General features: G+C 46.1%; 1 protein-coding gene across 3 annotated transcripts in view; it reads left to right on the top strand.

The window, feature by feature from the left end:
• CYFIP2 (cytoplasmic FMR1 interacting protein 2) overlaps positions 1-14,097 on the top strand; it is a 105,309-nt gene extending 91,212 nt beyond the window's left edge. For 2 of the 3 annotated variants that reach the window (XM_036312051.1, XM_036312050.1), the window contains exons 27-31: positions 1,382-1,454; positions 1,920-2,014; positions 7,326-7,564; positions 8,915-9,062; positions 11,240-11,407. In XM_036312051.1, coding sequence (XP_036167944.1) covers positions 1,382-1,454; positions 1,920-2,014; positions 7,326-7,564; positions 8,915-9,062; positions 11,240-11,407 — 723 coding nt within the window. Of the gene's footprint in view, positions 1-1,381; positions 1,455-1,919; positions 2,015-7,325; positions 7,565-8,914; positions 9,063-11,239 lie in introns of all 3 variants that reach the window. The other variant, XM_036312052.1, reaches the window with a different exon arrangement.
• Positions 14,098-14,434: the final 337 nt, after the last annotated feature.

Below are 14,434 nucleotides of genomic sequence, written 5' to 3'. Positions count from 1 at the left end.
AGGAGGCGGCTGGTCGGTGTTTCTCTCTCATCAATGTTTCTAACTCTCTATCCCTGTCCCTTCCTCTCTGTAAAAAGTCAATAAAAATATATTTTTTAAAAAAAGAAGTTATTAAATCAGTATTTAGGCCTCTATCATAAGGAACTAGAGAAAGAAAAGCAAATTAAACCCAAAGCAAGCAGAAGAAAGAACATAATAAAGACAAGAACAGGAATCAGTAACATTGAAAGCAAAAACTATAGAGAAATATTAATGAAACTAAAAGCTGGTTCTTTACGGGGGTGGGGGTGTGTGTGGGGGGGGGGAATCAATGAAATTGATAAACCTCTAGCCAGACTGACCGAGAGAAAAAAGAAAAGACACAAATTACCAATACCAGGAATGAAATAGGGAGATTACTATAGATCCCACAGACATCAAAGGTCTACTGCAAGCAACTCCATGTCCACAAATTAAACTTAGATAAAAGGAGCAAGTCCTTGAGACACACAAACCCCCAAACTCACTCAGAAATATCGATAACCTGAATGGTCCTATTACTAAAGAAATGTTATACCTAGTATTTTAAAAATATTTTTTTATTCAGAGAAGGAGGGTGAGGGAGAGAGAGAGAGAAACATCAGTGATGAGAGAGAATCATTGATTGGCTGCCGCCTGCACACCCTCTACTGGAGATCGAGGCCGCAAGCAGGGTATATACCCTGACTTGGAATCAAACCATGACCTCCTGGTTCATAAGTCAATGCTCAACCACTGAGCCAACCAGCAGGGCCTTACCTCGTTGTTGTTTTTTTAAAGCTTTCAGCAAAGAAAACTTCAGATGCAGATGGTTTCACTTGTGAATTCTAACAAACACTTAGGGAAGAAGTAATACTGATTCAACACCCTCTCCCCCAGAAAATACAAAAGGGTAATCTCTTCCCAACTTATCTTATGAGGTCAGCATCATCCTGATTAGTGAGTTGGAGGGTTGGCCCAGCTAGCTGCTTTGAACCCACAGGCCTCACAACCAATGAGACAAACACAGCCTGGGGCCCATTATCTCTGCTTGATCCCACTGTCACTCATTCGAATTCTTCAGCAAACTCCTTATAAGATTATAATGAAAATGTGTTGCACACTCATTGTGTGCCAGGGACTTTGCTATGAAGTTATGCATTCTCTCAATTAATCCTCACAGCAGCCCCTTAAAATGGGTACTATTCACATCTTCATTTTGCAGATAAATAGTCTCAGAGAGACTAATATCCCACAGCTAGCAAGTAAAGTGGCAGGATTTGAACTCAGGTCTGGCTGACTCCAGTGCTCAAATTTTTAGGAATGAAAATTCTTCCTGGTTTAAAGTTATTTTTTAAAAATTTCCCTCCATCTCTGATTGCAGTCTCAGGAGGAAGTCTGTGATTTGCTCCATGCTGCGCCCTTCCAAAATATCTTGCCGCGAGTCTACATCAAAGGTAAGAAACCACTAACAGCCACTCAGTAGCCAACTTGATTTTGAACTTTATGCTTACTTAGTCCCAATAAACCAGATCTGCAGTCAGAAAGGGAGAAGGTAAAAGCTTTGGGCAGCTATGAAATGGTCACAGAATGGTAGACTTGGATGGTGCCCCAGGCCTGTTTCTTCGTCCTTCTGGAACATCCCTAGCCTCTTGCTGTCTAGCCTGGGTTTGAATCCTTTGAGTGACGGGAACTCTCATCATCCCACGAGGTAGATGATTCCATTGCTGGACAGAGAGAATAGAATCTTTTTCCTTATAGTGAGTCCTGATCACACTCATCAAAAACAAGGAGAACAGTTCTACAGGCTCCATTCAAGTTTTAGAATGCAAATAGGTCACCGCATCCTCTGAGAGTGTCCCTTCCCCAGGTCCCCCTGTTGTGGCCTGAATCTCACTCTCTGCCTACTGCTCCTTTGACAGAGGGGGAGCGTCTGGAAGTCCGGATGAAACGCCTGGAAGCCAAGTACGCCCCGCTTCACCTGGTCCCTCTGATAGAGCGGCTGGGGACCCCTCAGGTACGATCCTTCACCGAAAGGAGCTTTAGAGGGAGAGCATTTGGTCCAGCCCCTCTTTTTACAGGGAAACTGGGGCCCAGAGAGAGGAAGAGATTGTCTAACCACAAAGCCTTTTAGTGGCAGGGCAGGTCTGGAGTGAGATTTGCTGGCTCTCAAGCCTGAGTTCTTCCTTCCACCCCCTGTGTCCTCTATACTGCCAAGAAAGAAGGAAGTCAGACAAGTACCCATGATGCCCTGTTCGGTTTCGAGAGTTCTGCTATGTTATCTCTCAGAATTAAAACCCCACACACCCTGTGAGCCAGCAGCCCACGTCTGCACATCGTTGCCAGGGAAACGCTTGCAAAAACCAGGTGTTTACTGCCGTGTTATTCATTAAAGCAAAAGCTAGAAGCTGCCTAAATGTCAGTCAGTGCAGGGTTGACTAAACAAAAGGAGGTGGCATCATCTAAACGCGGAGCACTCATTATGTAATCATGAAAAGGAAAATTCGATCCGGGTGCATCCATGTGGCTAGATCATAAGCACGTGGCTGGATGAATAAAGCAAGTTGTTACACCACAGCTCATACAGTTTGATGCCATTTGTACATTTTTAAACCCACACACATACACACACACAAACACCATATAAATAAAACTTTTCCTAGAAAATGATACACAGCTAGGTCAAAATGGTGGCAAGCCCTAAAGAAGATGAGAGACAGAGATGGGGGGATCAAAGACCAGCCTCCTCTGAAGTGCTCGAATGTTATCAAAGGTGAATGGGCATGAATTCGGCAACTAATTTTTACAAACCAGTCCTACCAGTGGCTTTGAATGTGAAGACGAGTAAGACAGGAACCCCTGCCTTCAGAGAACTCACAGACTGTGCAGGGGGTCAGGACAGAAGGAAACTGGGGAGAAAGAGAGACAAGAAAACCATGTGCTGGACCAGGGCAGAATTCAGGAAGAAGAGAGACAGGGCACCAGAAGGAGCCAAGCCAAGATGGTGCGTTTTGGTCGCCAAAGCTCACTGTCAGAGGTTTAGGATTCGGCTCCCTCCTGAGCTTGCATTCCTGTGGCCCTCTGTCCTGTGTGTATCTGAAGACTCACACTCTGGGGTCTCTCTTCTCTTGAAAAGCACAGCAAGCATTTGGGGCAAATTGCAGAGCCGATCCGCCCCGGTGTCACCCTGATGCGCCAGACCCTCTGCAGGCCACCCACCATCTCCGGAAAACGTGACTAACCGTTCCGTGGGCAGGCTCTTTGAGTCACCCCTCAGGGAGTTCAGACACTGTGCAGGGCGCACACTTTCTTTCCCGGCCTTCGGGGGCTGAACAGAGGAGACCTCTAACGATTTCCTTTTAGGGAGAAATCCCCCAGGCCGGCACCATAGCAGTGTGCCTGCCCCTCGGCTGGTGTCATCCTACAAGAATCCGGCCCTCGCACCGGGCTATGGCATGCGTTTCCACTCAGAGCGCTGGACTCCTGCCCTGCTCTGGCCAACACCATTTCCTGGGGACCGATATAAATCGCAATTTGTCAAACACAGAGTATTTTATAAACAAAAGCCTAGACAGTCTGCAGGAGAGGAAATGCCAGTTTAACAAATCTGCCGGCCCTCAAGAAAGAGTCCAAAACTGTGCTCATCCTGTGGACCCAAGAAGAGTTAACTAAATATTAACTTCTGAGCTGACTGGGGTTTGGGGGGCTCATGTAATACAGGTTGAGCCAAAAGGAGGTTCATAGTTGTTCATATGGAAAATTATACAATAACGAATAAGTAATAATACAAGAATAAACTCTGTGTTTCGCTTCCTCACAACTATACACCTCCTTTGCCTCACCTGTATGTAGGTCGGTGATGGCAGTTCTGCTACATATTCAAAGTCAGGAGTTTTAACATGATTGCATCACTTGCATTGGTTTCTGGGACACGTTGAGGTGACCTGACTTGTTGCCCAGTGCTATCCTGGAAGGAACACTCTGGCAGAGAGTCAAAAGGCAGGGGTCCTGGTCCCAGCTTCACCCCTGCATTGTCACATAACATAACGCTAGACATTTAATATCTTAGTCTTGGTTTTCCCATCTATTAAATGGGCTAGTAGCTGTTTTGTTTTGCCTTGCATGATCATTACAATGAACAAATAAGTAAAAGGCTTCTAAAAACATAAAGAATTATTTTTTTAAGAAGAGCATCAATCCTGCCAGCTTGACTCAGTGGTTGAGCATCAACCTATGAACCAGGAAGTGGCGGTTCGATTCCCGATCAGGGCATGTGCCTGGGTTGCAGCCTTGGTCCCCAGTGGGGGGCATGCAGTAGGCAGCTGATCAATGATTCTCATCATTGATGTTTCTATCTCTCTCTCCCTCTCCCTTCCTGTCTGAAATCAGTAAGAAATATTTTTTTTTAAAAGGAGAATATCATTCTCCTCCAAAGGTCACTAGCTGTAATCAGAGTGCTCCATGTGGAAATGCATTTCCATGTGGTTTCACAGGTGCTTCATCTAGTCCCTTGTTAACTCAGAAAAGAATGGCAGAAAATGAGAGAACCCCCTCCCTCGAGTGGAATAGAAATGGATAAAATTTATGTTAAACTATATATATATGTGCTCATACATATATTTATGCTCATATATTTATGATCATATATCACCAAGCACAAATTGGGGGTATTTACAGCAAATAGTCTATAATATACTTTTTCAGAGAGAAAAAAATGACAGCATACCAAACGAAGAAAGCACATGAAAGAAAACGACAACATAAAAAATATAAATGCCAACAAACATCCGAGAAAGTGTCCAGCCTTCCCAGTAGTCAGGGAATAGTAATTGAAAATCACAGGGAACAACCTCTGTTCATCTCTCGGGCTAGTGGACGGCTTCTCTGAACAGCGGAGCACCAGGCAGGGTCAGGAACAGGCTTCACACAGACAGGCATTCTGGGGCCTGTCACCATGTGGCAAACGCCTTTAAACTATACAGTATACTCTTTGATGGAGCAGTTCTCTTTCTAGGGTTTTATCCTAAGGCAATAACTAGAGGTAACCTCAGCAAGTGTTCTGTGTAAGGCTGGTTGTGTAGGGATTGTCTGTGATGGTGAAGATTTGTAAACAATTTAAAATAACCCACAAGAGGAGAGGACTAGATAAATGATGGTGTGTCAGTGGCCAGTTTGTGTAGCCATTAAAAATTCATGTGAAAATATGGAAGGAAATGGTTTTTTTAGAGGAAAAAAAAAAAAAGCAATACAGATAAGATGACCCAAATTTTGTTAAAATATAGATGTCTATACACACATACATGAACACAAACAAATGATGCATCGGTATTTTAAGAAACCTCATCTCTGGGTAATGAGGTCTATGGGAAATTTTTATTTTCTTACGTTTTAATTTTTTTTCTAGATTTTACCCAGTGACCATCCATGTATTTATAGTTCACAGGAAAACTGTAAGGCTAAACACTTAAGAAAAGGAATAAAGCCCCTAACCATTTCGGTCAAGGCCCCTATGGTTGACTGTAAGTAGGTGGGGATGGGGTGGTCGCCAGAATTCATAGTCTTTCTGCAGATTTATAAACCCCCTTGCTAATTTTTTAATCCCCCCACAATTGTCAAGCTTTGAGGATTGATTCAGACTAACTAAATGCACAAGAGATTAATTAGTCACTCAGAACTCTGTATGAACTTATGAAGGAGAATATTCCTGACTCAAGATCCTTTATTTGTTTATGAACATCTTCACTATCCTGGACACTCCCTTTCTAAAGGGAAGAACCAAATGCCAGCCTGGCAGAGAGTTGCCTGTGAGAACGAATCAAGCCCCAGGCCCAGGATTCTGTAAGAGCGATTCCTAGTTCACCGTGGCAACTTGAGTGCTCCCTTCCCTGCTCAGTAGCTACCTTCTCTGCCCACAGAATCAAGATGAGTCCCCTTGAATCAGGGTTCCCTCTCCTTCCTGTTTGGAACAAATGTTGTGAAACTCTTCTTCCCCAATTCACGGTTTATTTGAAGACTTCTTTCAGCATGTTGTTGTCATGACAACTGCACTCCTGGCCCACAATATCCTAACAGGCTCCCACAGTGGTGTTTCCTGATTTATTTCCCTCCACAGATTAATTGAGGGGTTGTCCCTCTTCCTGGGGGCTCCAGGGTGAGAGCTTGCATCAAGAAATCAGGCAGGCCCCTCCCCACCAGGCTCCCTGTCAAATGAGCTCTCTGGGGAGACCACCGCCTGGGGAGCCCATCCCACAGGTCCCCTGTGGATCTTTTGGTCTTTTAAGCCACCCTCGTTAGCTTTGTCCCTAGATTTGGAGACCATACTTTGACCTTAGATGTCAACATCTCTCATACTTTGCACATGGCTTTTGAGACCTGTACCGCTATTTTTACTCGGCACTCAAACAGTAATGCGTCTTGATGTGCTGCTGGTCTAGCCAGCCGATGGCCAGAGATTCAATAAGCAGACGCCAGGGGAGAGCCAGTTTACGTTATTAATACAGATCATCTACAGTGGTCAGAGGACTTCTAGCTAGAGGAATTAATTCTGGGAATTCAGTGGCAAATTTTAAGAGTAACATACGCTCATTGTAACACATCCAACTGTACAGAAGTATTTAAAGTAAAAAGGGAAACTCTCACCCACTTCGTCAAGCCCATCTGTTCTCACAACTGATGTTAATCCTTCTAACCTTCTAAAATGTTTTCCACACACCCGACACAGAGTTGTGTGTGCGTCTGTGGGCTTGTGTGTTATTGATGTCTTTTAATAGGATTATAGTATATGTCCTTTCCTACAACTTGCTGTATTCGCTTAACAATTTAACCCACAGACCTACCAGCATTCAGAGCCTCACTGTATCACTCGCCGGCTGCCTCCCCGAACCTCAGTTTCTTCATCTGTAAAATGGGAACAATAATGGCACATACTGCACAGGGTTGGTGTAAGGAATAAATGAAGTCAATACTTATCAAGTGCTTAGAACAGGGCCTGCTATGTTACACACTCAGTGAGTATGAGCTAGAAGTCAGTAGCACCGTAGTAGCAATCATACCATTAGTAGGATCGTCTCAGTCTTTTCAGTGTCTACCTAGCATTTCACTCATTACAGGGGTGTATCAAAATTCTTTAAAACTGTTCCTCTATCCATGGCTCCTGGACTTTACTTACTACCAGACTTCCCTGCCGCTGCGCTCAGGTTTACAAAGTTAATGCCCTGCTATGGGTAAGACGTCAGTTCTGGTGAATGAATTGCAGGTATAACCAGCTCCAGCATTTGGGAGTCTCTGAGATGTCGATAGAAGGTTTATATATACGCTTCTGTCCCCAGCAAATTGCCATCGCTCGGGAGGGTGACCTGCTGACCAAGGAGCGGCTGTGCTGCGGCCTGTCCATGTTCGAGGTCATCCTGACCCGCATTCGGAGCTACCTGCAGGACCCCATCTGGCGGGGCCCGCCGCCCACCAACGGTGTCATGCACGTGGACGAGTGTGTGGAGTTCCACCGGCTATGGAGTGCCATGCAGTTCGTCTACTGCATCCCTGTGGGGACCAACGAGTTCACAGCCGAGTGAGTACCCCCTAGGGAAGGCGGGTCACCTCCACTTAGCTGGTCCCCCCAAGCGGCATCAGCTGCCAGAGCCCAGCCAGAATGTGGTGGGCAGGGGCAGGGCTGTCCAGTGACTATTTATTGAGCACATACTATGTGCCGGTCGCTGTGTGAGGTGCTGGACCTACACCAGTGCTGAGCAAAATTAGTTCCCACCCTTGTGGGGGTTAGGGGGTCTATGGAGAGACATAAGGCACATTGAATGAGACAGCAAGGGCAGGAAGGATGACAGATGTGAAAAGGGAGAGAAGTAGGTTATTAAAATTACCTGATGGCCCTGACCAGTTTGGCTCAGTGGATAGATCATCGGCCTGTGGACTCAAGGGTCCCAGGTTCGATTCCTGTCAAGGGCATGTACCTTGGTTGCGGGCACGTACCCAGTGGGGAGTGTGCAGGAGGCAGCTGATCGATGTTTCTCTCTCATCGATGTTTCTAACTCTCTACCCCTGTGCCTTCCTCTCTGTAAAAAAATCAATAAAACATATTTTTAAAAAAATAATAAAATAAAATTTAACTGATGGACTAGAACTGAGCCTTGGACATCACTGGGATTTACATCTTAGGGGGGAGAAGGGCACATTCCAGGAAAGGCAACATGTGGCCGGAGGCAGAGATGAGCGTGTGCATGTGAGCGTGACATTAGGGACTGCGGACCTTGTAGGAGCGCCGTGTCTTTCTGAGACTGGAAGCTGGGCTGATTGAATGGGCGGGAGAGGGAACCTGCCCAGGTTGGGTTGCGGCTGAGGACAAGAAGGAGCAGAGAGATGGCCCCTCGGCCTCCCAGGTTGCCCGAGTTGCCGCTGAGACTTGGAGCGCGCAGGCGGAGCTGTATCAGACTCAAGGGGACTTGCAGCCCCCACCCCACACACCGGGAGCATCTGCTCATGGGCCCCCGCGCCCCGTCCCTGCCCTCCTGTCCTGCACTGGCCAGTTGGTCTCTCTCTGAAAGGGCTCTTCCCCTCACAGGTGCTCCCGGGCTCCTTTATGGGGCCCAAACAGACTCTTCTTTGACTTGTTGGAAATAGCAGCCATATAAATCTCATGGGCTGGGTGGTTTTTTCCTTGCAAATTTGTCTTCTTCAAAGGCGATTTTTCTTCTATTAGTGGGACACCTCTTTGTGGTTAGAAGGGCTTATAATATAACCACAGTCCCTGGAACAAGCAAATCTATAGCTTCTCTTGTACCCATTTCACAGATTAAGGTATTGTCCCAGAGACCAGCTGCTCACTAGCAGTGCTCCTGGTCTAAGACGAGGCCCCTTCCCACCCCTCCCTGCCTCTCACTCCAGCTGCTTCCTCTCCTGCTTCCAGGCAATGTTTTGGTGATGGCTTGAACTGGGCCGGCTGCTCCATCATCGTCCTGCTGGGCCAGCAGCGTCGCTTCGACCTGTTCGACTTCTGCTACCACCTGCTGAAAGTGCAGAGGCAGGACGGGAAGGATGAAATCATTAAGAATGTGGTAAGCAGCTGGGGCCCGGGGGATGGGGCCAGGCCTGACAAGCAGGCTTTTCTCTAAAAAGGAGGGTGAGCTGATTATGGAGCCAACTCCTCACACGGCAGGGAGTACAGAGACACTCAGTGGAGGGGATCTCCTCATAGGAAGCCATGAATCATTTGCTCATAACCCGCTGGGATGAATCAGGTCACCCTGCAGGGCAGGGCCGGGCTGGGCTCCAGACCTGAAATACACCTTCCCTGTGCCAGCCAGGCTCGGCCGATGCCAGTTCCTCGTCTGCACGAACTTTCACTGAACATGTGAGTTGTGCAGGCTTCGGGTATGCAGTGCTGTTGGGGGAGCCTCCAGGAGGGCTGTCTAAACCAGGCTGAGGAGGGAGGGGGCAGGCAGAGGAGACTTGCCAGGGAGGTGATGCTCAGACCAAGTTCAGGATGATCAGCAGCAAATAGCCAGGCAGAAAATGGGGTCCAGAATGTTCCAAACAGAGGGATAGCTACAGCAAAGACACAGACATGAGGATGTGTGGCTGGCAAGGGTGGGTATTCAGGACCAGCTAAAGGGAGAGAGGCAGGGGCCACCTCAAAGGGTTGGTTTTTGTTTTGGTTTTTCATTATGGGAGAATATATAGAACATAAAATTTACCATTTTAACCATGTTAAGTGGAGAGTTTCACTATTTTTACGTTTCGTGTATTAAGTACACTCAGTACGCTCACATTGTTGTGCAGCCATCACCACTATCCCCAGAACGTATTCATCTCCCTGAAACTCTGCCCACGAAACACTAACTCTTCATCTCCTGCTGCCCCCGCTCCTCCCCTCCCACCCCCACGCCCAGCCACTGGCAACCACCCTTCCACTTTCTGCTTCTGTGAATGTAACTACTGCAGGGAATTCATATGGTGGGATCCTCACCTAGCGTTATGTATTTAAGGTTCAGCAGGTTGTAGCACGTTTCAGAATTTCCTTCCTTTTTAAGGCTGAATTCACCACATTTTGTTTATCAGTTCATCTGTTGGTAAACATTTGAATTGCTTCCACCTTTTGGCTGTTGTAGAAAATGCTATTGTGATCACGAGTGTACAAATAACTGTTCAGGTTCCTGCTCTCATTTATTTGGGGTATATACCAAAGGTGGAATTGCTGGGTCATATGGGACTTCTATTTTGAATTTTTAAAGAACCACCATGCTGTTCTCCATAGATCTGCACCCTTTTACATTCCCAGTAAGGCACAAGGGTTCCAATTTCTTCACATCCTCCCCAGCATTTGTTATTTTCTGGACTTTTTGGTAATAGCCATCCTAATGAGTGTGAAGAGGCATCCCATTGTGATTTGACTCTCATTTTCTTAAAGATTAGTGATGTGAGCATATTGGCTATTTGTTTATCTTCTTCCGAGAGTCCATTCTAGTCCTTTGTTTTTACTCGTTTTGTTGTTGTTGTTGTTATTGAGTTGTAAGAGTTCTTTATACATTCTGGATAGTAATCCTTTATCAGGTATGTGATTTGCAAGTATTTTCTCCCATTCCATGGATTGCCTTCTCACACAGCTGGTAATGTCCTTTGATTCAGACAAGCTTTTTAATGTAGTCCAATTTATTTTTTTCTTTTATTACCTGTGCTTTTGGTGTCACATCTAAGAAATCATTGCCAAATTCAATGTCACGAATTTTTTTCTCTACCTTATCTTCTAAGAGTTTTTGAGTTTTAGCTCTTATGTAGGCCTTCGACCCATTTTGAGCTAATTATTTGTATATGGTATAAGGCAAGGATCTAATTTCATTCTTTTGCATGTGGATATCCAGTTTTCCCAGCACCATTTGTTGAAAAGACTACCCATTCTCCATTGAATGATCTTAACACCCTTGTCAGAAATCATTTGACCATATATGGAAGAATTTATTTCTGGGCTACCCATTCCATTGATCTCTATGTCTACCTTCATGCCAGTGCCACTCTGCTTTGTAGTAAGCTTTGAAACTCACAAGGTGTTTTATGGCCAAGTTAACATTTGATTACCAAGCTCTGGGAACCCATAGAAACCTTTAAGCAAGAGAGTGATGGGATCATTGAGGCATCTGGACCCTAGACCCCAACCTCGCTGAATTTTTCTCTTGCTCACCCTTTATTTCTCTGTCTCCTCCTCCCACCCCTAACCTGAATGGCCGTGTCTTTGCAGCCGCTGAAAAAAATGGCAGACAGGATCAGGAAGTACCAGATCTTGAACAATGAGGTTTTCGCCATCCTGAACAAGTACATGAAGTCCGTGGAGACAGACAGTTCCACCGTGGAGCACGTGCGCTGCTTCCAGCCGCCCATCCACCAGTCCCTGGCCACCACCTGCTAGGCGGAAAGTCCTGCAAACCCTCAACCTGGAGGAGACCACGCAGCAGGAGAGAGAAAGCCATGGCCAGCCCTGCAATGGGGTCTGACTGGACAGCGTGTGGGATGGACCCGGAAGCCAATAGGAACGTCCCCAAACACATCTACACTCCCAAGCGGCCTGTGCATGCTCTCCCCTGACATCTCCATGGTGGTTTTGCCCTAGCATAAATGAAAACAACACAAAACAAAAAACCAGGGCATATGTGCTTTTGTTTTCTCCTTTCTTTCCTCAGCTGTGTTAAGAGCCCTAGTTTCACCCTTCCTCCATCTCACAGCCCCACCCCACATCTGTGGTTGCTTCCCAAGACTTCCTCCCAGATGGTGACCTCCTACCCAGTGCCCACATGTGGCCTCAAAGCTGAAGTCTCTGAAATGGAGAAAAGAGTGTGGCCATGGCCCTAGAAATCAGCCTAACCGGATGGTCATGCCTCCTCTACTGGCTTCTTCACGTCCTCTGGCTCCCTCCCCCAGTTTTTCCAGGTGGCACCTCCTCCTGCTCTGGACACCAGGGATTCTACCGCCAGAGTACTCTGGGCCAGGCGCTGAGAGCCCTGGAGAAAGAGGACAAGGTGTCAGCACCATGGTAGGTGGTGTTGGCTCTGACCTTCCGTGGACTCCAAGCCACATCCTAACTCTCCTCTCGAGGCTCTCCTAGAACCCAGACATGCGTTCTCAGCTGTATCCCACTGAGCGGAAGTAGGTAGGAAGGTGGTCCGGCCCAGTGTGTGGAAGAGGCATTTATGATTCCATAGCCCGAGACAGAAAGCTATTGGAACATTTCATCAGCTTGACGGTGAGATGGTTCCTTTCTTCATTAAGGAAATGCTTAATGATCCCTAAGCCGCACAGGGCGATGGACACTGGGACTGCAGCGTGGAACAAGTCAGCGAGCAAATTAGGGGCCACTTCTTTGCACAGATTGTCATCAAGAAAATATTAAGGGGTTATTTTAATAGGAGCCAGAAACATATTGGGGGTCAAGGAGGTGAGGAATTCAAATAAAATTTGTCAATGAGCTTTTACTACCAAGATCCACCCACAAAAAGGAGTTGTTTTAGTGAATCAGGACTTCATTGTCCTAGAAATGGATTCTTGAGACATTTTATCTTTTGCTCTCACCTTCCTTAATGTTCTTTAACTTAGGTTTTGAGGGATGGGGGTATCCCACAGGGGCATAACTACTTCAGATTTCCCAAACTGATCCAAAATCCCTAGCAGATCTCCCTCCAGGCATGGGGGGAGTGGGAAGATGGAAGCCTTTGGAAGTGAATGTCTCATTACAGAGCGCACCATCTCCAAAGGGGGCCTGTGCTCCTGGGCTTGTAAGAAAATATAAAGTGAAGTATTTGATATCTCCCACCTCCACCCCGACCCAGGAGGAAAAGAAAAGAGAAAAAAATAGAACAATAATGATCCCCTCCCTCAGGGTGGATGGATGGAAATGGTTAACATTAATCAGGTGGCCCATTTTACCCCCATGGGAAGAGCAAGCACGAGTCCAGAGCAAGAGGCTTGTGTGATACACCGATACTCACCAGGGAGGAGGGAGCTGGGGCTCACCAAGTGTGGTCCAAAGGCCTCCTACCACGGCCTCCTGAGGTTACCACATTTAATGATGATTCCTGGGCTCCACCTCAAACCCACTAATTTTGCATCCCTGGGAGTAAGATGGAGAGATCTGAGTTCTGTTGCACAGGGAAGTCCGAGGACCACTGCTGTAGAAGTGCTCTCCCCTGCTAGCCTTTCCATGGAGCTTCCTCTGAGCCATGAAAGTAAATATTTGTAGGGAAGGAGAGTGGTTCAAAGTGGAAGCTGGCAGATCTTGTCTGGAGGTGCAACTTCCTATTCCGATATTTCAATTCTTCCTCTTGAGGACCAGAGATGTGTCCCAAATGCAAGAGGGAAAGACTATACCCCATGGTTGAAAGACACAGAACATGCCTTCAAAACCCGCATCAAATCTCTTAAGTTTCAGAGCCTTCTGAAACTTCAGTCCTGTCTGGGAACAGTCACTGTTGCAGTCAGATGACCAGTTCTTAAGTCCTAAAGGTCTTTCCAGATCCTTGACTGTTGCTTTTGTGGAGATTTGGATCATCCATTTGATGAGATTGCAATTTCAACCACCCACCCTCCTGGCCCTGCATTCATAAATCTGAATTTGACCCATTATCCTCAGGAGATTCTATCCCAGTAAAATGAGGTCTTCACCTTCGGGAGAGACCTCTCATTTCCCCAGCTTGCCGGCAGCATTTATGAGCATTGAAGAGGTTTAAAATTCTTTACGCCTTGATGTTATACCCACCCCCCTTCTGTGGTGTGTGTGTGTGTGTGTGTGTGTGTGTGTGTGTGTGTCTTAAGAATCAAGTAATAAAAAACAAAAGATAGGTTTTAAAAAATTAAAAACACACATCTGTTTCAGAAACTGTCAAATGTACCATATTTGTATTAAGAGATGTTGGGGATTTTTGTACAATGAATTTACATTTATTTATGGTGACTTCTATCTACCCTTGTGATCAAATAATAATGTTAAATTCTTAAATCATATTTGCTATGCAGCTGAAGATGATATTTTGCTTTGTATCTTGGAGTACCTGTGTTGAGTTGATAAACATTTCCATCTTCATTAAAATTGCTTCAAAACTGGTGAAACCAGCATCTTGGTCATGATTCCGGGTCATTTTCCAGTCCTCGTCGCCTTTGGAAGGCCACATTAAAACTGATGACTAAGAAAATAACCCAGCCCGGCCGGTGTAGCTCAGTGGTTGAGCATCGACCTATAAACCAGGAAGTCACGGTTCGATTCCCAGTCAGGGCACATGCCTGGGTTACAGCCTGGATCCCCGGTAGGGGGCATGCAGGAGGCATCCAACTGATGATTCTCTCTTCTCATTGATGTTTCTTATCTCTCCCTCTCCCTTCCTCTCTGAAATCAATACAAATATATTTTAAAAAAAACAAAACCTGAATGGAGTGGGAGAAGATAGAG

Source organism: Myotis myotis, unplaced genomic scaffold (assembly GCF_014108235.1).
Source record: "Myotis myotis isolate mMyoMyo1 unplaced genomic scaffold, mMyoMyo1.p scaffold_m19_p_6, whole genome shotgun sequence".
Lineage (NCBI taxonomy): Eukaryota > Metazoa > Chordata > Mammalia > Chiroptera > Vespertilionidae > Myotis > Myotis myotis.
The sequence above is the reverse complement of the archived record's forward strand: the minus strand, read 5'-3'. Positions and strand labels throughout refer to the sequence as shown.